The sequence below is a fragment of the Oncorhynchus mykiss genome, chromosome 9 (genome assembly GCF_013265735.2).
Source record: "Oncorhynchus mykiss isolate Arlee chromosome 9, USDA_OmykA_1.1, whole genome shotgun sequence".
NCBI lineage: Eukaryota > Metazoa > Chordata > Actinopteri > Salmoniformes > Salmonidae > Oncorhynchus > Oncorhynchus mykiss.
The window spans coordinates 4098611-4124950 of record NC_048573.1 but is presented as its reverse complement, the minus strand read 5'-3'; the positions used below and the strand labels follow the sequence as shown (position 1 = coordinate 4124950).

The window sequence follows — 26340 nt, the reverse complement described above, 5'->3', positions numbered from 1 at the left end:
ATCTGGTGACTGAGACGGTGCATCTACCATAAGGGTTGAGATCTGGTGACTGAGACGGTGCATCTACCATAAGGGTTGAGATCTTGTGACTGAGACGGTGCATCTACCATAAGGGTTGAGATCTGGTGACTGAGACGGTGCATCTACCATAAGGGTTGAGATCTGGTGACTGAGACGGTGCATCTACCATAAGGGTTGAGATCTGGTGACTGAGACGGTGCCTCTACCATAAGGGTTGAGATCTGGTGACTGAGACGGTGCATCTACCATAAGGGTTGAGATCTGGTGACTGAGACGGTGCCTCTACCATAAGGGTTGAGATCTGGTGACTGAGACATGGAGGTGCATCTACCATAAGGGTTGAGATCTGGTGACTGAGACGGTGCATCTACCATAAGGGTTGAGATCTGGTGACTGAGACGGTGCATCTACCATAAGGGTTGAGATCTGGTGACTGAGACGGTGCATCTACCATAAGGGTTGAGATCTGGTGACTGAGACGGTGCATCTACCATAAGGGTTGAGATCTGGTGACTGAGACGGTGCATCTACCATAAGGGTTGAGATCTGGTGACTGAGACGGTGCATCTACCATAAGGGTTAAGATCTGGTGACTGAGACGGTGCATCTACCATAAGTGTTGAGATCTGGTGACTGAGACGGTGCATCTACCATAAGGGCTGAGATCTGGTCACTGAGACGGTGCATCTACCATAAGGGTTGAGATCTGGTGACTGAGACGGTGCATCTACCATAAGGGTTGAGATCTGGTGACTGAGACGGTGCATCTACCATAAGGGTTGAGATCTGGTGACTGAGACGGTGCATCTACCATAAGGGTTGAGATCTGGTGACTGAGACGGTGCATCTACCATAAGGGTTGAGATCTGGTGACTGAGACGGTGCATCTACCATAAGGGTTGAGATCTGGTGACTGAGACGGTGCATCTACCATAAGGGTTGAGATCTGGTGACTGAGACGGTGCATCTACCATAAGGGTTCAGATCTGGTGACTGAGACGGTGCATCTACCATAAGGGTTGAGATCTGGTGACTGAGACGGTGCATCTACCATAAGGGTTGAGATCTGGTGACTAAGACGGTGCATCTACCATAAGGGTTGAGATCTGGTGACTGAGACGGTGCATCTACCATAAGGGTTGAGATCTGGTGACTGAGACGGTGCATCTACCATAAGGGTTGAGATCTGGTGACTGAGACGGTGCATCTACCATAAGGGTTGAGATCTGGTGACTGAGACGGTGCATCTACCATAAGGGTTGAGATCTGGTGACTGAGACGGTGCATCTACCATAAGGGTTGAGATCTGGTGACTGAGACGGTGCATCTACCATAAGGGTTGAGATCTGGTGACTGAGACGGTGCATCTACCATAAGGGTTGAGATCTGGTGACTGAGACGGTGCATCTACCATAAGGGTTGAGATCTGGTGACTGAGACGGTGCCTCTACCATAAGGGTTGAGATCTGGTGACTGAGACGGTGCATCTACCATAAGGGTTGAGATCTGGTGACTGAGACGGTGCCTCTACCATAAGGGTTGAGATCTGGTGACTGAGACATGGAGGTGCATCTACCATAAGGGTTGAGATCTGGTGACTGAGACGGTGCATCTACCATAAGGGTTGAGATCTGGTGACTGAGACGGTGCATCTACCATAAGGGTTGAGATCTGGTGACTGAGATGGTGCATCTACCATAAGGGTTGAGATCTGGTGACTGAGACGGTGCCTCTACCATAAGGGTTGAGATCTGGTGACTGAGACGGTGCATCTACCATAAGGGTTGAGATCTGGTGACTGAGACATAGAGGTGCATCTACCATAAGGGTTGAGATCTGGTGACTGAGACATGGCGGTGCATCTACCATAAGGGTTGAGATCTGGTGACTGAGACGGTGCATCTACCATAAGGGTTGAGATCTGGTGACTGAGACGGTGCATCTACCATAAGGGTTGAGATCTTGTGACTGAGACGGTGCATCTACCATAAGGGTTGAGATCTGGTGACTGAGACGGTGCATCTACCATAAGGGTTGAGATCTGGTGACTGAGACGGTGCATCTACCATAAGGGTTGAGATCTGGTGACTGAGACGGTGCCTCTACCATAAGGGTTGAGATCTGGTGACTGAGACGGTGCATCTACCATAAGGGTTGAGATCTGGTGACTGAGACGGTGCCTCTACCATAAGGGTTGAGATCTGGTGACTGAGACATGGAGGTGCATCTACCATAAGGGTTGAGATCTGGTGACTGAGACGGTGCATCTACCATAAGGGTTGAGATCTGGTGACTGAGACGGTGCATCTACCATAAGGGTTGAGATCTGGTGACTGAGACGGTGCATCTACCATAAGGGTTGAGATCTGGTGACTGAGACGGTGCATCTACCATAAGGGTTGAGATCTGGTGACTGAGACGGTGCATCTACCATAAGGGTTGAGATCTGGTGACTGAGACGGTGCATCTACCATAAGGGTTAAGATCTGGTGACTGAGACGGTGCATCTACCATAAGTGTTGAGATCTGGTGACTGAGACGGTGCATCTACCATAAGGGCTGAGATCTGGTCACTGAGACGGTGCATCTACCATAAGGGTTGAGATCTGGTGACTGAGACGGTGCATCTACCATAAGGGTTGAGATCTGGTGACTGAGACGGTGCATCTACCATAAGGGTTGAGATCTGGTGACTGAGACGGTGCATCTACCATAAGGGTTGAGATCTGGTGACTGAGACGGTGCATCTACCATAAGGGTTGAGATCTGGTGACTGAGACGGTGCATCTACCATAAGGGTTGAGATCTGGTGACTGAGACGGTGCATCTACCATAAGGGTTGAGATCTGGTGACTGAGACGGTGCATCTACCATAAGGGTTCAGATCTGGTGACTGAGACGGTGCATCTACCATAAGGGTTGAGATCTGGTGACTGAGACGGTGCATCTACCATAAGGGTTGAGATCTGGTGACTAAGACGGTGCATCTACCATAAGGGTTGAGATCTGGTGACTGAGACGGTGCATCTACCATAAGGGTTGAGATCTGGTGACTGAGACGGTGCATCTACCATAAGGGTTGAGATCTGGTGACTGAGACGGTGCATCTACCATAAGGGTTGAGATCTGGTGACTGAGACGGTGCATCTACCATAAGGGTTGAGATCTGGTGACTGAGACGGTGCATCTACCATAAGGGTTGAGATCTGGTGACTGAGACGGTGCATCTACCATAAGGGTTGAGATCTGGTGACTGAGACGGTGCATCTACCATAAGGGTTGAGATCTGGTGACTGAGACGGTGCATCTACCATAAGGGTTGAGATCTGGTGACTGAGACGGTGCCTCTACCATAAGGGTTGAGATCTGGTGACTGAGACGGTGCATCTACCATAAGGGTTGAGATCTGGTGACTGAGACGGTGCCTCTACCATAAGGGTTGAGATCTGGTGACTGAGACATGGAGGTGCATCTACCATAAGGGTTGAGATCTGGTGACTGAGACGGTGCATCTACCATAAGGGTTGAGATCTGGTGACTGAGACGGTGCATCTACCATAAGGGTTGAGATCTGGTGACTGAGATGGTGCATCTACCATAAGGGTTGAGATCTGGTGACTGAGACGGTGCATCTACCATAAGGGTTGAGATCTGGTGACTGAGACATGGCGGTGCATCTACCATAAGGGTTGAGATCTGGTGACTGAGACGGTGCATCTACCATAAGGGTTGAGATCTGGTGACTGAGACGGTGCCTCTACCATAAGGGTTGAGATCTGGTGACTGAGACATGGAGGTGCATCTACCATAAGGGTTGAGATCTGGTGACTGAGACGGTGCATCTACCATAAGGGTTGAGATCTGGTGACTGAGACGGTGCATCTACCATAAGGGTTGAGATCTGGTGACTGAGACGGTGCATCTACCATAAGGGTTGAGATCTGGTGACTGAGACGGTGCATCTACCATAAGGGTTGAGATCTGGTGACTGAGACGGTGCATCTACCATAAGGGTTGAGATCTGGTGACTGAGACGGTGCATCTACCATAAGGGTTGAGATCTGGTGACTGAGACGGTGCATCTACCATAAGGGTTGAGATCTGGTGACTGAGACGGTGCATCTACCATAAGGGTTGAGATCTGGTGACTGAGACGGTGCATCTACCATAAGGGTTGAGATCTGGTGACTGAGACGGTGCCTCTACCATAAGGGTTGAGATCTGGTGACTGAGACGGTGCATCTACCATAAGGGTTGAGATCTGGTGACTGAGACGGTGCCTCTACCATAAGGGTTGAGATCTGGTGACTGAGACATGGAGGTGCATCTACCATAAGGGTTGAGATCTGGTGACTGAGACGGTGCATCTACCATAAGGGTTGAGATCTGGTGACTGAGACGGTGCATCTACCATAAGGGTTGAGATCTGGTGACTGAGATGGTGCATCTACCATAAGGGTTGAGATCTGGTGACTGAGACGGTGCATCTACCATAAGGGTTGAGATCTGGTGACTGAGACATGGCGGTGCATCTACCATAAGGGTTGAGATCTGGTGACTGAGACGGTGCATCTACCATAAGGGTTGAGATCTGGTGACTGAGACGGTGCATCTACCATAAGGGTTGAGATCTGGTGACTGAGACGGTGCATCTACCATAAGGGTTGAGATCTGGTGACTGAGACGGTGCATCTACCATAAGGGTTGAGATCTGGTGACTGAGACGGTGCATCTACCATAAGGGTTGAGATCTGGTGACTGAGACGGTGCATCTACCATAAGGGTTGAGATCTGGTGACTGAGACGGTGCCTCTACCATAAGGGTTGAGATCTGGTGACTGAGACGGTGCATCTACCATAAGGGTTGAGATCTGGTGACTGAGACATAGAGGTGCATCTACCATAAGGGTTGAGATCTGGTGACTGAGACATGGCGGTGCATCTACCATAAGGGTTGAGATCTGGTGACTGAGACGGTGCATCTACCATAAGGGTTGAGATCTGGTGACTGAGATGGTGCATCTACCATAAGGGTTGAGATCTGGTGACTGAGACGGTGCATCTACCATAAGGGTTGAGATCTGGTGACTGAGACATGGCGGTGCATCTACCATAAGGGTTGAGATCTGGTGACTGAGACGGTGCATCTACCATAAGGGTTGAGATCTGGTGACTGAGACGGTGCATCTACCATAAGGGTTGAGATCTGGTGACTGAGACATGGCGGTGCATCTACCATAAGGGTTGAGATCTGGTGACTGAGACGGTGCATCTACCATAAGGGTTGAGATCTGGTGACTGAGACGGTGCATCTACCATAAGGGTTGAGATCTGGTGACTGAGACGGTGCATCTACCATAAGGGTTGAGATCTGGTGACTGAGACGGTGCATCTACCATAAGGGTTCAGATCTGGTGACTGAGACGGTGCATCTACCATAAGGGTTGAGATCTGGTGACTGAGACGGTGCATCTACCATAAGGGTTGAGATCTGGTGACTGAGACGGTGCATCTACCATAAGGGTTGAGATCTGGTGACTGAGACGGTGCATCTACCATAAGGGTTGAGATCTGGTGACTGAGACGGTGCATCTACCATAAGGGTTGAGATCTGGTGACTGAGACGGTGCATCTACCATAAGGGTTGAGATCTGGTGACTGAGACGGTGCATCTACCATAAGGGTTGAGATCTGGTGACTGAGACGGTGCATCTACCATAAGGGTTGAGATCTGGTGACTGAGACGGTGCATCTACCATAAGGGTTGAGATCTGGTGACTGAGACGGTGCATCTACCATAAGGATTGAGATCTGGTGACTGAGACGGTGCCTCTACCATAAGGGTTGAGATCTGGTGACTGAGACATGGAGGTGCATCTACCATAAGGGTTGAGATCTTGTGACTGAGACGGTGCATCTACCATAAGGGTTGAGATCTGGTGACTGAGACGGTGCATCTACCATAAGGGTTGAGATCTGGTGACTGAGACGGTGCATCTACCATAAGGGTTGAGATCTGGTGACTGAGACGGTGCCTCTACCATAAGGGTTGAGATCTGGTGACTGAGACGGTGCATCTACCATAAGGGTTGAGATCTGGTGACTGAGACGGTGCCTCTACCATAAGGGTTGAGATCTGGTGACTGAGACATGGAGGTGCATCTACCATAAGGGTTGAGATCTGGTGACTGAGACGGTGCATCTACCATAAGGGTTGAGATCTGGTGACTGAGACGGTGCATCTACCATAAGGGTTGAGATCTGGTGACTGAGACGGTGCATCTACCATAAGGGTTGAGATCTGGTGACTGAGACGGTGCATCTACCATAAGGGTTGAGATCTGGTGACTGAGACGGTGCATCTACCATAAGGGTTGAGATCTGGTGACTGAGACGGTGCATCTACCATAAGGGTTGAGATCTGGTGACTGAGACGGTGCATCTACCATAAGTGTTGAGATCTGGTGACTGAGACGGTGCATCTACCATAAGGGCTGAGATCTGGTCACTGAGACGGTGCATCTACCATAAGGGTTGAGATCTGGTGACTGAGACGGTGCATCTACCATAAGGGTTGAGATCTGGTGACTGAGACGGTGCATCTACCATAAGGGTTGAGATCTGGTGACTGAGACGGTGCATCTACCATAAGGGTTGAGATCTGGTGACTGAGACGGTGCATCTACCATAAGGGTTGAGATCTGGTGACTGAGACGGTGCATCTACCATAAGGGTTGAGATCTGGTGACTGAGACGGTGCATCTACCATAAGGGTTGAGATCTGGTGACTGAGACGGTGCATCTACCATAAGGGTTGAGATCTGGTGACTGAGACGGTGCATCTACCATAAGGGTTGAGATCTGGTGACTGAGACGGTGCATCTACCATAAGGGTTGAGATCTGGTGACTGAGACGGTGCATCTACCATAAGGGTTGAGATCTGGTGACTGAGACGGTGCATCTACCATAAGGGTTGAGATCTGGTGACTGAGACGGTGCATCTACCATAAGGGTTGAGATCTGGTGACTGAGACGGTGCATCTACCATAAGGGTTGAGATCTGGTGACTAAGACGGTGCATCTACCATAAGGGTTGAGATCTGGTGACTGAGACGGTGCATCTACCATAAGGGTTGAGATCTGGTGACTGAGACGGTGCATCTACCATAAGGGTTGAGATCTGGTGACTGAGACGGTGCATCTACCATAAGGGTTGAGATCTGGTGACTGAGACGGTGCATCTACCATAAGGGTTGAGATCTGGTGACTGAGACGGTGCATCTACCATAAGGGTTGAGATCTGGTGACTGAGACGGTGCATCTACCATAAGGGTTGAGATCTGGTGACTGAGACGGTGCATCTACCATAAGGGTTGAGATCTGGTGACTGAGACGGTGCATCTACCATAAGGGTTGAGATCTGGTGACTGAGACGGTGCATCTACCATAAGGGTTGAGATCTGGTGACTGAGACGGTGCATCTACCATAAGGGTTGAGATCTGGTGACTGAGACGGTGCATCTACCATAAGGGTTGAGATCTGGTGACTGAGACGGTGCATCTACCATAAGGGTTGAGATCTGGTGACTGAGACGGTGCATCTACCATAAGGGTTGAGATCTGGTGACTGAGACGGTGCATCTACCATAAGGGTTGAGATCTGGTGACTGAGACGGTGCATCTACCATAAGGGTTGAGATCTGGTGACTGAGACGGTGCATCTACCATAAGGGTTGAGATCTGGTGACTGAGACGGTGCATCTACCATAAGGGTTGAGATCTGGTGACTGAGACGGTGCATCTACCATAAGGGTTGAGATCTGGTGACTGAGACGGTGCCTCTACCATAAGGGTTGAGATCTGGTGACTGAGACGGTGCATCTACCATAAGGGTTGAGATCTGGTGACTGAGACGGTGCCTCTACCATAAGGGTTGAGATCTGGTGACTGAGACATGGAGGTGCATCTACCATAAGGGTTGAGATCTGGTGACTGAGACGGTGCATCTACCATAAGGGTTGAGATCTGGTGACTGAGACGGTGCATCTACCATAAGGGTTGAGATCTGGTGACTGAGACGGTGCATCTACCATAAGGGTTGAGATCTGGTGACTGAGACGGTGCATCTACCATAAGGGTTGAGATCTGGTGACTGAGACGGTGCATCTACCATAAGGGTTGAGATCTGGTGACTGAGACGGTGCATCTACCATAAGGGTTAAGATCTGGTGACTGAGACGGTGCATCTACCATAAGTGTTGAGATCTGGTGACTGAGACGGTGCATCTACCATAAGGGCTGAGATCTGGTGACTGAGACATGGAGGTGCATCTACCATAAGGGTTGAGATCTGGTGACTGAGACGGTGCATCTACCATAAGGGTTGAGATCTGGTGACTGAGACGGTGCATCTACCATAAGGGTTGAGATCTGGTGACTGAGACGGTGCATCTACCATAAGGGTTGAGATCTGGTGACTGAGACGGTGCATCTACCATAAGGGTTGAGATCTGGTGACTGAGACGGTGCATCTACCATAAGGGTTGAGATCTGGTGACTGAGACGGTGCATCTACCATAAGGGTTGAGATCTGGTGACTGAGACGGTGCATCTACCATAAGGGTTGAGATCTGGTGACTGAGACGGTGCCTCTACCATAAGGGTTGAGATCTGGTGACTGAGACGGTGCATCTACCATAAGGGTTGAGATCTGGTGACTGAGACGGTGCCTCTACCATAAGGGTTGAGATCTGGTGACTGAGACATGGAGGTGCATCTACCATAAGGGTTGAGATCTGGTGACTGAGACGGTGCATCTACCATAAGGGTTGAGATCTGGTGACTGAGACGGTGCATCTACCATAAGGGTTGAGATCTGGTGACTGAGACGGTGCATCTACCATAAGGGTTGAGATCTGGTGACTGAGACGGTGCATCTACCATAAGGGTTGAGATCTGGTGACTGAGACGGTGCATCTACCATAAGGGTTGAGATCTGGTGACTGAGACGGTGCATCTACCATAAGGGTTAAGATCTGGTGACTGAGACGGTGCATCTACCATAAGTGTTGAGATCTGGTGACTGAGACGGTGCATCTACCATAAGGGCTGAGATCTGGTCACTGAGACGGTGCATCTACCATAAGGGTTGAGATCTGGTGACTGAGACGGTGCATCTACCATAAGGGTTGAGATCTGGTGACTGAGACGGTGCATCTACCATAAGGGTTGAGATCTGGTGACTGAGACGGTGCATCTACCATAAGGGTTGAGATCTGGTGACTGAGACGGTGCATCTACCATAAGGGTTGAGATCTGGTGACTGAGACGGTGCATCTACCATAAGGGTTGAGATCTGGTGACTGAGACGGTGCATCTACCATAAGGGTTGAGATCTGGTGACTGAGACGGTGCATCTACCATAAGGGTTCAGATCTGGTGACTGAGACGGTGCATCTACCATAAGGGTTGAGATCTGGTGACTGAGACGGTGCATCTACCATAAGGGTTGAGATCTGGTGACTAAGACGGTGCATCTACCATAAGGGTTGAGATCTGGTGACTGAGACGGTGCATCTACCATAAGGGTTGAGATCTGGTGACTGAGACGGTGCATCTACCATAAGGGTTGAGATCTGGTGACTGAGACGGTGCATCTACCATAAGGGTTGAGATCTGGTGACTGAGACGGTGCATCTACCATAAGGGTTGAGATCTGGTGACTGAGACGGTGCATCTACCATAAGGGTTGAGATCTGGTGACTGAGACGGTGCATCTACCATAAGGGTTGAGATCTGGTGACTGAGACGGTGCATCTACCATAAGGGTTGAGATCTGGTGACTGAGACGGTGCATCTACCATAAGGGTTGAGATCTGGTGACTGAGACGGTGCCTCTACCATAAGGGTTGAGATCTGGTGACTGAGACGGTGCATCTACCATAAGGGTTGAGATCTGGTGACTGAGACGGTGCCTCTACCATAAGGGTTGAGATCTGGTGACTGAGACATGGAGGTGCATCTACCATAAGGGTTGAGATCTGGTGACTGAGACGGTGCATCTACCATAAGGGTTGAGATCTGGTGACTGAGACGGTGCATCTACCATAAGGGTTGAGATCTGGTGACTGAGATGGTGCATCTACCATAAGGGTTGAGATCTGGTGACTGAGACGGTGCATCTACCATAAGGGTTGAGATCTGGTGACTGAGACATGGCGGTGCATCTACCATAAGGGTTGAGATCTGGTGACTGAGACGGTGCATCTACCATAAGGGTTGAGATCTGGTGACTGAGACGGTGCCTCTACCATAAGGGTTGAGATCTGGTGACTGAGACATGGAGGTGCATCTACCATAAGGGTTGAGATCTGGTGACTGAGACGGTGCATCTACCATAAGGGTTGAGATCTGGTGACTGAGACGGTGCATCTACCATAAGGGTTGAGATCTGGTGACTGAGACGGTGCATCTACCATAAGGGTTGAGATCTGGTGACTGAGACGGTGCATCTACCATAAGGGTTGAGATCTGGTGACTGAGACGGTGCATCTACCATAAGGGTTGAGATCTGGTGACTGAGACGGTGCATCTACCATAAGGGTTGAGATCTGGTGACTGAGACGGTGCATCTACCATAAGGGTTGAGATCTGGTGACTGAGACGGTGCATCTACCATAAGGGTTGAGATCTGGTGACTGAGACGGTGCATCTACCATAAGGGTTGAGATCTGGTGACTGAGACGGTGCCTCTACCATAAGGGTTGAGATCTGGTGACTGAGACGGTGCATCTACCATAAGGGTTGAGATCTGGTGACTGAGACGGTGCCTCTACCATAAGGGTTGAGATCTGGTGACTGAGACATGGAGGTGCATCTACCATAAGGGTTGAGATCTGGTGACTGAGACGGTGCATCTACCATAAGGGTTGAGATCTGGTGACTGAGACGGTGCATCTACCATAAGGGTTGAGATCTGGTGACTGAGATGGTGCATCTACCATAAGGGTTGAGATCTGGTGACTGAGACGGTGCATCTACCATAAGGGTTGAGATCTGGTGACTGAGACATGGCGGTGCATCTACCATAAGGGTTGAGATCTGGTGACTGAGACGGTGCATCTACCATAAGGGTTGAGATCTGGTGACTGAGACGGTGCATCTACCATAAGGGTTGAGATCTGGTGACTGAGACGGTGCATCTACCATAAGGGTTGAGATCTGGTGACTGAGACGGTGCATCTACCATAAGGGTTGAGATCTGGTGACTGAGACGGTGCATCTACCATAAGGGTTGAGATCTGGTGACTGAGACGGTGCATCTACCATAAGGGTTGAGATCTGGTGACTGAGACGGTGCCTCTACCATAAGGGTTGAGATCTGGTGACTGAGACGGTGCATCTACCATAAGGGTTGAGATCTGGTGACTGAGACATAGAGGTGCATCTACCATAAGGGTTGAGATCTGGTGACTGAGACATGGCGGTGCATCTACCATAAGGGTTGAGATCTGGTGACTGAGACGGTGCATCTACCATAAGGGTTGAGATCTGGTGACTGAGATGGTGCATCTACCATAAGGGTTGAGATCTGGTGACTGAGACGGTGCATCTACCATAAGGGTTGAGATCTGGTGACTGAGACATGGCGGTGCATCTACCATAAGGGTTGAGATCTGGTGACTGAGACGGTGCATCTACCATAAGGGTTGAGATCTGGTGACTGAGACGGTGCATCTACCATAAGGGTTGAGATCTGGTGACTGAGACATGGCGGTGCATCTACCATAAGGGTTGAGATCTGGTGACTGAGACGGTGCATCTACCATAAGGGTTGAGATCTGGTGACTGAGACGGTGCATCTACCATAAGGGTTGAGATCTGGTGACTGAGACGGTGCATCTACCATAAGGGTTGAGATCTGGTGACTGAGACGGTGCATCTACCATAAGGGTTCAGATCTGGTGACTGAGACGGTGCATCTACCATAAGGGTTGAGATCTGGTGACTGAGACGGTGCATCTACCATAAGGGTTGAGATCTGGTGACTGAGACGGTGCATCTACCATAAGGGTTGAGATCTGGTGACTGAGACGGTGCATCTACCATAAGGGTTGAGATCTGGTGACTGAGACGGTGCATCTACCATAAGGGTTGAGATCTGGTGACTGAGACGGTGCATCTACCATAAGGGTTGAGATCTGGTGACTGAGACGGTGCATCTACCATAAGGGTTGAGATCTGGTGACTGAGACGGTGCATCTACCATAAGGGTTGAGATCTGGTGACTGAGACGGTGCATCTACCATAAGGGTTGAGATCTGGTGACTGAGACGGTGCATCTACCATAAGGATTGAGATCTGGTGACTGAGACGGTGCCTCTACCATAAGGGTTGAGATCTGGTGACTGAGACATGGAGGTGCATCTACCATAAGGGTTGAGATCTTGTGACTGAGACGGTGCATCTACCATAAGGGTTGAGATCTGGTGACTGAGACGGTGCATCTACCATAAGGGTTGAGATCTGGTGACTGAGACGGTGCATCTACCATAAGGGTTGAGATCTGGTGACTGAGACGGTGCCTCTACCATAAGGGTTGAGATCTGGTGACTGAGACGGTGCATCTACCATAAGGGTTGAGATCTGGTGACTGAGACGGTGCCTCTACCATAAGGGTTGAGATCTGGTGACTGAGACATGGAGGTGCATCTACCATAAGGGTTGAGATCTGGTGACTGAGACGGTGCATCTACCATAAGGGTTGAGATCTGGTGACTGAGACGGTGCATCTACCATAAGGGTTGAGATCTGGTGACTGAGACGGTGCATCTACCATAAGGGTTGAGATCTGGTGACTGAGACGGTGCATCTACCATAAGGGTTGAGATCTGGTGACTGAGACGGTGCATCTACCATAAGGGTTGAGATCTGGTGACTGAGACGGTGCATCTACCATAAGGGTTGAGATCTGGTGACTGAGACGGTGCATCTACCATAAGTGTTGAGATCTGGTGACTGAGACGGTGCATCTACCATAAGGGCTGAGATCTGGTCACTGAGACGGTGCATCTACCATAAGGGTTGAGATCTGGTGACTGAGACGGTGCATCTACCATAAGGGTTGAGATCTGGTGACTGAGACGGTGCATCTACCATAAGGGTTGAGATCTGGTGACTGAGACGGTGCATCTACCATAAGGGTTGAGATCTGGTGACTGAGACGGTGCATCTACCATAAGGGTTGAGATCTGGTGACTGAGACGGTGCATCTACCATAAGGGTTGAGATCTGGTGACTGAGACGGTGCATCTACCATAAGGGTTGAGATCTGGTGACTGAGACGGTGCATCTACCATAAGGGTTGAGATCTGGTGACTGAGACGGTGCATCTACCATAAGGGTTGAGATCTGGTGACTGAGACGGTGCATCTACCATAAGGGTTGAGATCTGGTGACTGAGACGGTGCATCTACCATAAGGGTTGAGATCTGGTGACTGAGACGGTGCATCTACCATAAGGGTTGAGATCTGGTGACTGAGACGGTGCATCTACCATAAGGGTTGAGATCTGGTGACTGAGACGGTGCATCTACCATAAGGGTTGAGATCTGGTGACTAAGACGGTGCATCTACCATAAGGGTTGAGATCTGGTGACTGAGACGGTGCATCTACCATAAGGGTTGAGATCTGGTGACTGAGACGGTGCATCTACCATAAGGGTTGAGATCTGGTGACTGAGACGGTGCATCTACCATAAGGGTTGAGATCTGGTGACTGAGACGGTGCATCTACCATAAGGGTTGAGATCTGGTGACTGAGACGGTGCATCTACCATAAGGGTTGAGATCTGGTGACTGAGACGGTGCATCTACCATAAGGGTTGAGATCTGGTGACTGAGACGGTGCATCTACCATAAGGGTTGAGATCTGGTGACTGAGACGGTGCATCTACCATAAGGGTTGAGATCTGGTGACTGAGACGGTGCATCTACCATAAGGGTTGAGATCTGGTGACTGAGACGGTGCATCTACCATAAGGGTTGAGATCTGGTGACTGAGACGGTGCATCTACCATAAGGGTTGAGATCTGGTGACTGAGACGGTGCATCTACCATAAGGGTTGAGATCTGGTGACTGAGACGGTGCATCTACCATAAGGGTTGAGATCTGGTGACTGAGACGGTGCATCTACCATAAGGGTTGAGATCTGGTGACTGAGACGGTGCATCTACCATAAGGGTTGAGATCTGGTGACTGAGACGGTGCATCTACCATAAGGGTTGAGATCTGGTGACTGAGACGGTGCATCTACCATAAGGGTTGAGATCTGGTGACTGAGACGGTGCATCTACCATAAGGGTTGAGATCTGGTGACTGAGACGGTGCCTCTACCATAAGGGTTGAGATCTGGTGACTGAGACGGTGCATCTACCATAAGGGTTGAGATCTGGTGACTGAGACGGTGCCTCTACCATAAGGGTTGAGATCTGGTGACTGAGACATGGAGGTGCATCTACCATAAGGGTTGAGATCTGGTGACTGAGACGGTGCATCTACCATAAGGGTTGAGATCTGGTGACTGAGACGGTGCATCTACCATAAGGGTTGAGATCTGGTGACTGAGACGGTGCATCTACCATAAGGGTTGAGATCTGGTGACTGAGACGGTGCATCTACCATAAGGGTTGAGATCTGGTGACTGAGACGGTGCATCTACCATAAGGGTTGAGATCTGGTGACTGAGACGGTGCATCTACCATAAGGGTTAAGATCTGGTGACTGAGACGGTGCATCTACCATAAGTGTTGAGATCTGGTGACTGAGACGGTGCATCTACCATAAGGGCTGAGATCTGGTGACTGAGACATGGAGGTGCATCTACCATAAGGGTTGAGATCTGGTGACTGAGACGGTGCATCTACCATAAGGGTTGAGATCTGGTGACTGAGACGGTGCATCTACCATAAGGGTTGAGATCTGGTGACTGAGACGGTGCATCTACCATAAGGGTTGAGATCTGGTGACTGAGACGGTGCATCTACCATAAGGGTTGAGATCTGGTGACTGAGACGGTGCATCTACCATAAGGGTTGAGATCTGGTGACTGAGACGGTGCATCTACCATAAGGGTTGAGATCTGGTGACTGAGACGGTGCATCTACCATAAGGGTTCAGATCTGGTGACTGAGACGGTGCATCTACCATAAGGGTTGAGATCTGGTGACTGAGACATGGCGGTGCATCTACCATAAGGGTTGAGATCTGGTGACTGAGACGGTGCATCTACCATAAGGGTTGAGATCTGGTGACTGAGACGGTGCATCTACCATAAGGGTTGAGATCTGGTGACTGAGACGGTGCATCTACCATAAGGGTTGAGATCTGGTGACTGAGACGGTGCATCTACCATAAGGGTTGAGATCTGGTGACTGAGACGGTGCATCTACCATAAGGGTTGAGATCTGGTGACTGAGACGGTGCATCTACCATAAGGGTTGAGATCTGGTGACTGAGACGGTGCATCTACCATAAGGGTTGAGATCTGGTGACTGAGACGGTGCATCTACCATAAGGGTTCAGATCTGGTGACTGAGACGGTGCATCTACCATAAGGGTTGAGATCTGGTGACTGAGACGGTGCATCTACCATAAGGGTTGAGATCTGGTGACTGAGACGGTGCATCTACCATAAGGGTTGAGATCTGGTGACTGAGACGGTGCATCTACCATAATGGTTGAGATCTGGTGACTGAGACGGTGCATCTACCATAAGGGTTGAGATCTGGTGACTGAGACGGTGCATCTACCATAAGGGTTGAGATCTGGTGACTGAGACGGTGCCTCTACCATAAGGGTTGAGATCTGGTGACTGAGACGGTGCCTCTACCATAAGGGTTGAGATCTGGTGACTGAGACGGTGCATCTACCATAAGGGTTGAGATCTGGTGACTGAGACATAGAGGTGCATCTACCATAAGGGTTGAGATCTGGTGACTGAGACATGGCGGTGCATCTACCATAAGGGTTGAGATCTGGTGACTGAGACGGTGCATCTACCATAAGGGTTGAGATCTGGTGACTGAGACGGTGCATCTACCATAAGGGTTGAGATCTTGTGACTGAGACGGTGCATCTACCATAAGGGTTGAGATCTGGTGACTGAGACGGTGCATCTACCATAAGGGTTGAGATCTGGTGACTGAGACGGTGCATCTACCATAAGGGTTGAGATCTGGTGACTGAGACGGTGCCTCTACCATAAGGGTTGAGATCTGGTGACTGAGACGGTGCATCTACCATAAGGGTTGAGATCTGGTGACTGAGACGGTGCCTCTACCATAAGGGTTGAGATCTGGTGACTGAGACATGGAGGTGCATCTACCATAAGGGTTGAGATCTGGTGACTGAGACGGTGCATCTACCATAAGGGTTGAGATCTGGTGACTGAGACGGTGCATCTACCATAAGGGTTGAGATCTGGTGACTGAGACGGTGCATCTACCATAAGGGTTGAGATCTGGTGACTGAGACGGTGCATCTACCATAAGGGTTGAGATCTGGTGACTGAGACGGTGCATCTACCATAAGGGTTGAGATCTGGTGACTGAGACGGTGCATCTACCATAAGGGTTAAGATCTGGTGACTGAGACGGTGCATCTACCATAAGTGTTGAGATCTGGTGACTGAGACGGTGCATCTACCATAAGGGCTGAGATCTGGTCACTGAGACGGTGCATCTACCATAAGGGTTGAGATCTGGTGACTGAGACGGTGCATCTACCATAAGGGTTGAGATCTGGTGACTGAGACGGTGCATCTACCATAAGGGTTGAGATCTGGTGACTGAGACGGTGCATCTACCATAAGGGTTGAGATCTGGTGACTGAGACGGTGCATCTACCATAAGGGTTGAGATCTGGTGACTGAGACGGTGCATCTACCATAAGGGTTGAGATCTGGTGACTGAGACGGTGCATCTACCATAAGGGTTGAGATCTGGTGACTGAGACGGTGCATCTACCATAAGGGTTCAGATCTGGTGACTGAGACGGTGCATCTACCATAAGGGTTGAGATCTGGTGACTGAGACGGTGCATCTACCATAAGGGTTGAGATCTGGTGACTAAGACGGTGCATCTACCATAAGGGTTGAGATCTGGTGACTGAGACGGTGCATCTACCATAAGGGTTGAGATCTGGTGACTGAGACGGTGCATCTACCATAAGGGTTGAGATCTGGTGACTGAGACGGTGCATCTACCATAAGGGTTGAGATCTGGTGACTGAGACGGTGCATCTACCATAAGGGTTGAGATCTGGTGACTGAGACGGTGCATCTACCATAAGGGTTGAGATCTGGTGACTGAGACGGTGCATCTACCATAAGGGTTGAGATCTGGTGACTGAGACGGTGCATCTACCATAAGGGTTGAGATCTGGTGACTGAGACGGTGCATCTACCATAAGGGTTGAGATCTGGTGACTGAGACGGTGCCTCTACCATAAGGGTTGAGATCTGGTGACTGAGACGGTGCATCTACCATAAGGGTTGAGATCTGGTGACTGAGACGGTGCCTCTACCATAAGGGTTGAGATCTGGTGACTGAGACATGGAGGTGCATCTACCATAAGGGTTGAGATCTGGTGACTGAGACGGTGCATCTACCATAAGGGTTGAGATCTGGTGACTGAGACGGTGCATCTACCATAAGGGTTGAGATCTGGTGACTGAGATGGTGCATCTACCATAAGGGTTGAGATCTGGTGACTGAGACGGTGCATCTACCATAAGGGTTGAGATCTGGTGACTGAGACATGGCGGTGCATCTACCATAAGGGTTGAGATCTGGTGACTGAGACGGTGCATCTACCATAAGGGTTGAGATCTGGTGACTGAGACGGTGCCTCTACCATAAGGGTTGAGATCTGGTGACTGAGACATGGAGGTGCATCTACCATAAGGGTTGAGATCTGGTGACTGAGACGGTGCATCTACCATAAGGGTTGAGATCTGGTGACTGAGACGGTGCATCTACCATAAGGGTTGAGATCTGGTGACTGAGACGGTGCATCTACCATAAGGGTTGAGATCTGGTGACTGAGACGGTGCATGTACCATAAGGGTTGAGATCTGGTGACTGAGACGGTGCATCTACCATAAGGGTTGAGATCTGGTGACTGAGACGGTGCATCTACCATAAGGGTTGAGATCTGGTGACTGAGACGGTGCATCTACCATAAGGGTTGAGATCTGGTGACTGAGACGGTGCATCTACCATAAGGGTTGAGATCTGGTGACTGAGACGGTGCATCTACCATAAGGGTTGAGATCTGGTGACTGAGACGGTGCCTCTACCATAAGGGTTGAGATCTGGTGACTGAGACGGTGCATCTACCATAAGGGTTGAGATCTGGTGACTGAGACGGTGCCTCTACCATAAGGGTTGAGATCTGGTGACTGAGACATGGAGGTGCATCTACCATAAGGGTTGAGATCTGGTGACTGAGACGGTGCATCTACCATAAGGGTTGAGATCTGGTGACTGAGACGGTGCATCTACCATAAGGGTTGAGATCTGGTGACTGAGATGGTGCATCTACCATAAGGGTTGAGATCTGGTGACTGAGACGGTGCATCTACCATAAGGGTTGAGATCTGGTGACTGAGACATGGCGGTGCATCTACCATAAGGGTTGAGATCTGGTGACTGAGACGGTGCATCTACCATAAGGGTTGAGATCTGGTGACTGAGACGGTGCATCTACCATAAGGGTTGAGATCTGGTGACTGAGACGGTGCATCTACCATAAGGGTTGAGATCTGGTGACTGAGACGGTGCATCTACCATAAGGGTTGAGATCTGGTGACTGAGACGGTGCATCTACCATAAGGGTTGAGATCTGGTGACTGAGACGGTGCATCTACCATAAGGGTTGAGATCTGGTGACTGAGACGGTGCCTCTACCATAAGGGTTGAGATCTGGTGACTGAGACGGTGCATCTACCATAAGGGTTGAGATCTGGTGACTGAGACATAGAGGTGCATCTACCATAAGGGTTGAGATCTGGTGACTGAGACATGGCGGTGCATCTACCATAAGGGTTGAGATCTGGTGACTGAGACGGTGCATCTACCATAAGGGTTGAGATCTGGTGACTGAGATGGTGCATCTACCATAAGGGTTGAGATCTGGTGACTGAGACGGTGCATCTACCATAAGGGTTGAGATCTGGTGACTGAGACATGGCGGTGCATCTACCATAAGGGTTGAGATCTGGTGACTGAGACGGTGCATCTACCATAAGGGTTGAGATCTGGTGACTGAGACGGTGCATCTACCATAAGGGTTGAGATCTGGTGACTGAGACATGGCGGTGCATCTACCATAAGGGTTGAGATCTGGTGACTGAGACGGTGCATCTACCATAAGGGTTGAGATCTGGTGACTGAGACGGTGCATCTACCATAAGGGTTGAGATCTGGTGACTGAGACGGTGCATCTACCATAAGGGTTGAGATCTGGTGACTGAGACGGTGCATCTACCATAAGGGTTCAGATCTGGTGACTGAGACGGTGCATCTACCATAAGGGTTGAGATCTGGTGACTGAGACGGTGCATCTACCATAAGGGTTGAGATCTGGTGACTGAGACGGTGCATCTACCATAAGGGTTGAGATCTGGTGACTGAGACGGTGCATCTACCATAAGGGTTGAGATCTGGTGACTGAGACGGTGCATCTACCATAAGGGTTGAGATCTGGTGACTGAGACGGTGCATCTACCATAAGGGTTGAGATCTGGTGACTGAGACGGTGCATCTACCATAAGGGTTGAGATCTGGTGACTGAGACGGTGCATCTACCATAAGGGTTGAGATCTGGTGACTGAGACGGTGCATCTACCATAAGGGTTGAGATCTGGTGACTGAGACGGTGCATCTACCATAAGGATTGAGATCTGGTGACTGAGACGGTGCCTCTACCATAAGGGTTGAGATCTGGTGACTGAGACATGGAGGTGCATCTACCATAAGGGTTGAGATCTTGTGACTGAGACGGTGCATCTACCATAAGGGTTGAGATCTGGTGACTGAGACGGTGCATCTACCATAAGGGTTGAGATCTGGTGACTGAGACGGTGCATCTACCATAAGGGTTGAGATCTGGTGACTGAGACGGTGCCTCTACCATAAGGGTTGAGATCTGGTGACTGAGACGGTGCATCTACCATAAGGGTTGAGATCTGGTGACTGAGACGGTGCCTCTACCATAAGGGTTGAGATCTGGTGACTGAGACATGGAGGTGCATCTACCATAAGGGTTGAGATCTGGTGACTGAGACGGTGCATCTACCATAAGGGTTGAGATCTGGTGACTGAGACGGTGCATCTACCATAAGGGTTGAGATCTGGTGACTGAGACGGTGCATCTACCATAAGGGTTGAGATCTGGTGACTGAGACGGTGCATCTACCATAAGGGTTGAGATCTGGTGACTGAGACGGTGCATCTACCATAAGGGTTGAGATCTGGTGACTGAGACGGTGCATCTACCATAAGGGTTGAGATCTGGTGACTGAGACGGTGCATCTACCATAAGTGTTGAGATCTGGTGACTGAGACGGTGCATCTACCATAAGGGCTGAGATCTGGTCACTGAGACGGTGCATCTACCATAAGGGCTGAGATCTGGTCACTGAGACGGTGCATCTACCATAAGGGTTGAGATCTGGTGACTGAGACGGTGCATCTACCATAAGGGTTGAGATCTGGTGACTGAGACGGTGCATCTACCATAAGGGTTGAGATCTGGTGACTGAGACGGTGCATCTACCATAAGGGTTGAGATCTGGTGACTGAGACGGTGCATCTACCATAAGGGTTGAGATCTGGTGACTGAGACGGTGCATCTACCATAAGGGTTGAGATCTGGTGACTGAGACGGTGCATCTACCATAAGGGTTGAGATCTGGTGACTGAGACGGTGCATCTACCATAAGGGTTGAGATCTGGTGACTGAGACGGTGCATCTACCATAAGGGTTGAGATCTGGTGACTGAGACGGTGCATCTACCATAAGGGTTGAGATCTGGTGACTGAGACGGTGCATCTACCATAAGGGTTGAGATCTGGTGACTGAGACGGTGCATCTACCATAAGGGTTGAGATCTGGTGACTGAGACGGTGCATCTACCATAAGGGTTGAGATCTGGTGACTGAGACGGTGCATCTACCATAAGGGTTGAGATCTGGTGACTAAGACGGTGCATCTACCATAAGGGTTGAGATCTGGTGACTGAGACGGTGCATCTACCATAAGGGTTGAGATCTGGTGACTGAGACGGTGCATCTACCATAAGGGTTGAGATCTGGTGACTGAGACGGTGCATCTACCATAAGGGTTGAGATCTGGTGACTGAGACGGTGCATCTACCATAAGGGTTGAGATCTGGTGACTGAGACGGTGCATCTACCATAAGGGTTGAGATCTGGTGACTGAGACGGTGCATCTACCATAAGGGTTGAGATCTGGTGACTGAGACGGTGCATCTACCATAAGGGTTGAGATCTGGTGACTGAGACGGTGCATCTACCATAAGGGTTGAGATCTGGTGACTGAGACGGTGCATCTACCATAAGGGTTGAGATCTGGTGACTGAGACGGTGCATCTACCATAAGGGTTGAGATCTGGTGACTGAGACGGTGCATCTACCATAAGGGTTGAGATCTGGTGACTGAGACGGTGCATCTACCATAAGGGTTGAGATCTGGTGACTGAGACGGTGCATCTACCATAAGGGTTGAGATCTGGTGACTGAGACGGTGCATCTACCATAAGGGTTGAGATCTGGTGACTGAGACGGTGCATCTACCATAAGGGTTGAGATCTGGTGACTGAGACGGTGCATCTACCATAAGGGTTGAGATCTGGTGACTGAGACGGTGCATCTACCATAAGGGTTGAGATCTGGTGACTGAGACGGTGCATCTACCATAAGGGTTGAGATCTGGTGACTGAGACGGTGCATCTACCATAAGGGTTGAGATCTGGTGACTGAGACGGTGCATCTACCATAAGGGTTGAGATCTGGTGACTGAGACGGTGCATCTACCATAAGGGTTGAGATCTGGTGACTGAGACGGTGCATCTACCATAAGGGTTGAGATCTGGTGACTGAGACGGTGCATCTACCATAAGGGTTGAGATCTGGTGACTGAGACGGTGCATCTACCATAAGGGTTGAGATCTGGTGACTGAGACGGTGCATCTACCATAAGGGTTGAGATCTGGTGACTGAGACGGTGCATCTACCATAAGGGTTGAGATCTGGTGACTGAGACGGTGCATCTACCATAAGGGTTGAGATCTGGTGACTGAGACGGTGCATCTACCATAAGGGTTGAGATCTGGTGACTGAGACGGTGCATCTACCATAAGGGTTGAGATCTGGTGACTGAGACGGTGCATCTACCATAAGGGTTGAGATCTGGTGACTGAGACGGTGCATCTACCATAAGGGTTGAGATCTGGTGACTGAGACGGTGCATCTACCATAAGGGTTGAGATCTGGTGACTGAGACGGTGCATCTACCATAAGGGTTGAGATCTGGTGACTGAGAAGGTGCATCTACCATAAGGGTTGAGATCTGGTGACTGAGACGGTGCATCTACCATAAGGGTTGAGATCTGGTGACTGAGACGGTGCATCTACCATAAGGGTTGAGATCTGGTGACTGAGACGGTGCCTCTACCATAAGGGTTGAGATCTGGTGACTGAGACATGGAGGTGCATCTACCATAAGGGTTGAGATCTGGTGACTGAGACGGTGCATCTACCATAAGGGTTGAGATCTGGTGACTGAGACGGTGCATCTACCATAAGGGTTGAGATCTGGTGACTAAGACGGTGCATCTACCATAAGGGTTGAGATCTGGTGACTGAGACGGTGCATCTACCATAAGGGTTGAGATCTGGTGACTGAGACGGTGCATCTACCATAAGGGTTGAGATCTGGTGACTGAGACGGTGCATCTACCATAAGGGTTGAGATCTGGTGACTGAGACGGTGCATCTACCATAAGGGTTGAGATCTGGTGACTGAGACGGTGCATCTACCATAAGGGTTGAGATCTGGTGACTGAGACGGTGCATCTACCATAAGGGTTGAGATCTGGTGACTGAGACGGTGCATCTACCATAAGGGTTGAGATCTGGTGACTGAGACGGTGCATCTACCATAAGGGTTGAGATCTGGTGACTGAGACGGTGCATCTACCATAAGGGTTGAGATCTGGTGACTGAGACGGTGCCTCTACCATAAGGGTTGAGATCTGGTGACTGAGACGGTGCATCTACCATAAGGGTTGAGATCTGGTGACTGAGACGGTGCCTCTACCATAAGGGTTGAGATCTGGTGACTGAGACATGGAGGTGCATCTACCATAAGGGTTGAGATCTGGTGACTGAGACGGTGCATCTACCATAAGGGTTGAGATCTGGTGACTGAGACGGTGCATCTACCATAAGGGTTGAGATCTGGTGACTGAGACGGTGCATCTACCATAAGGGTTGAGATCTGGTGACTGAGACATGGCGGTGCATCTACCATAAGGGTTGAGATCTGGTGACTGAGACGGTGCATCTACCATAAGGGTTGAGATCTGGTGACTGAGACGGTGCATCTACCATAAGGGTTGAGATCTGGTGACTGAGACGGTGCATCTACCATAAGGGTTGAGATCTGGTGACTGAGACGGTGCATCTACCATAAGGGTTGAGATCTGGTGACTGAGACGGTGCATCTACCATAAGGGTTGAGATCTGGTGACTGAGACGGTGCATCTACCATAAGGGTTGAGATCTGGTGACTGAGACGGTGCATCTACCATAAGGGTTGAGATCTGGTGACTGAGACGGTGCATCTACCATAAGGGTTGAGATCTGGTGACTGAGACGGTGCATCTACCATAAGGGTTGAGATCTGGTGACTGAGACGGTGCATCTACCATAAGGGTTGAGATCTGGTGACTGAGACGGTGCCTTTACCATAAGGGTTGAGATCTGGTGACTGAGACATGGAGGTGCATCTACCATAAGGGTTGAGATCTGGTGACTGAGACGGTGCATCTACCATAAGGGTTGAGATCTGGTGACTGAGACGGTGCATCTACCATAAGGGTTGAGATCTGGTGACTGAGACGGTGCATCTACCATAAGGGTTGAGATCTGGTGACTGAGACGGTGCATCTACCATAAGAGTTGAGATCTGGTGACTGAGACGGTGCATCTACCATAAGGGTTGAGATCTGGTGACTGAGACGGTGCATCTACCATAAGGGTTGAGATCTGGTGACTGAGACGGTGCATCTACCATAAGGGTTGAGATCTGGTGACTGAGACGGTGCATCTACCATAAGGGTTGAGATCTGGTGACTGAGACGGTGCATCTACCATAAGGGTTGAGATCTGGTGACTGAGACGGTGCATCTACCATAAGGGTTGAGATCTGGTGACTGAGACGGTGCATCTACCATAAGGGTTGAGATCTGGTGACTGAGACGGTGCATCTACCATAAGGGTTGAGATCTGGTGACTGAGACATGGCGGTGCATCTACCATAAGGGTTGAGATCTGGTGACTGAGACGGTGCATCTACCATAAGGGTTGAGATCTGGTGACTGAGACGGTGCATCTACCATAAGGGTTGAGATCTGGTGACTGAGACGGTGCATCTACCATAAGGGTTGAGATCTGGTGACTGAGACGGTGCATCTACCATAAGGGTTGAGATCTGGTGACTGAGACGGTGCATCTACCATAAGGGTTGAGATCTGGTGACTGAGACGGTGCATCTACCATAAGGGTTGAGATCTGGTGACTGAGACGGTGCATCTACCATAAGGGTTGAGATCTGGTGACTGAGACGGTGCATCTACCATAAGGGTTGAGATCTGGTGACTGAGACGGTGCATCTACCATAAGGGTTGAGATCTGGTGACTGAGACGGTGCATCTACCATAAGGGTTGAGATCTGGTGACTGAGACGGTGCCTTTACCATAAGGGTTGAGATCTGGTGACTGAGACATGGAGGTGCATCTACCATAAGGGTTGAGATCTGGTGACTGAGACGGTGCATCTACCATAAGGGTTGAGATCTGGTGACTGAGACGGTGCATCTACCATAAGGGTTGAGATCTGGTGACTGAGACGGTGCATCTACCATAAGGGTTGAGATCTGGTGACTGAGACGGTGCATCTACCATAAGAGTTGAGATCTGGTGACTGAGACGGTGCATCTACCATAAGGGTTGAGATCTGGTGACTGAGACGGTGCATCTACCATAAGGGTTGAGATCTGGTGACTGAGACGGTGCATCTACCATAAGGGTTGAGATCTGGTGACTGAGACGGTGCATCTACCATAAGGGTTGAGATCTGGTGACTGAGACGGTGCATCTACCATAAGGGTTGAGATCTGGTGACTGAGACGGTGCATCTACCATAAGGGTTGAGATCTGGTGACTGAGACGGTGCATCTACCATAAGGGTTGAGATCTGGTGACTGAGACGGTGCATCTACCATAAGGGTTGAGATCTGGTGACTGAGACGGTGCATCTACCATAAGGGTTGAGATCTGGTGACTGAGACGGTGCATCTACCATAAGGGTTGAGATCTGGTGACTGAGACGGTGCATCTACCATAAGGGTTGAGATCTGGTGACTGAGACGGTGCATCTACCATAAGGGTTGAGATCTGGTGACTGAGACGGTGCATCTACCATAAGGGTTGAGATCTGGTGACTGATTGGTTTATATGGTTTTCATGCTCATCAAAAACCACTGATTGACCACTCGTGTGGATGGGAACCTTGTCATTCTACTATATGTGTGCATCGCCACGGTAACCAAAATAATAGTCAGAATCAATGGCCTGCCCAGCATTATTATGCTAATGACCCTAAGCATGATGGGATGTTAATTGTTTAATTAACTCTGGAGTTCCACCTGTGTGGAAGCGAAGTGTTCCCATTGTTTTTGGCAGTTACCTGTAGATAGTATAAAATCTATTGACTGTATGTTAACCCAGTTCCCGTCCCCAATGTTTTTGTCTGTCAGTGTCTGGTGGTTTCGCTGCAGCAACACTTCCTGGTTTTCACCCACCGGCTGCACTCCGCTGAGGTGGAGAGGCGGAGCCTGAGGTTAGAGGTCGCACGCCTCAAACGTGTCACCAAGGGCGACCGAGGACCGTGCCACCTGGTGAGCGCCCTCACTAATTCCTGAGGAAAATGTGTCATTCACGTCGTCGG

At 50.0% G+C, this 26340-nt stretch overlaps 1 protein-coding gene across 3 annotated transcripts in view; it reads left to right on the top strand.

Annotated features, from left to right (window-relative positions):
- LOC110531315 (coiled-coil domain-containing protein 171) overlaps nucleotides 1-26340 on the top strand; it is a 140383-nt gene that overhangs the window by 58562 nt on the left and 55481 nt on the right. For all 3 annotated transcript variants that reach the window (XM_036987118.1, XM_036987117.1, XM_036987116.1), the window contains one exon: nucleotides 26150-26290. In XM_036987118.1, the coding sequence (XP_036843013.1) occupies nucleotides 26150-26290 (141 nt within the window). The remainder of the gene's footprint in view (nucleotides 1-26149; nucleotides 26291-26340) is intronic.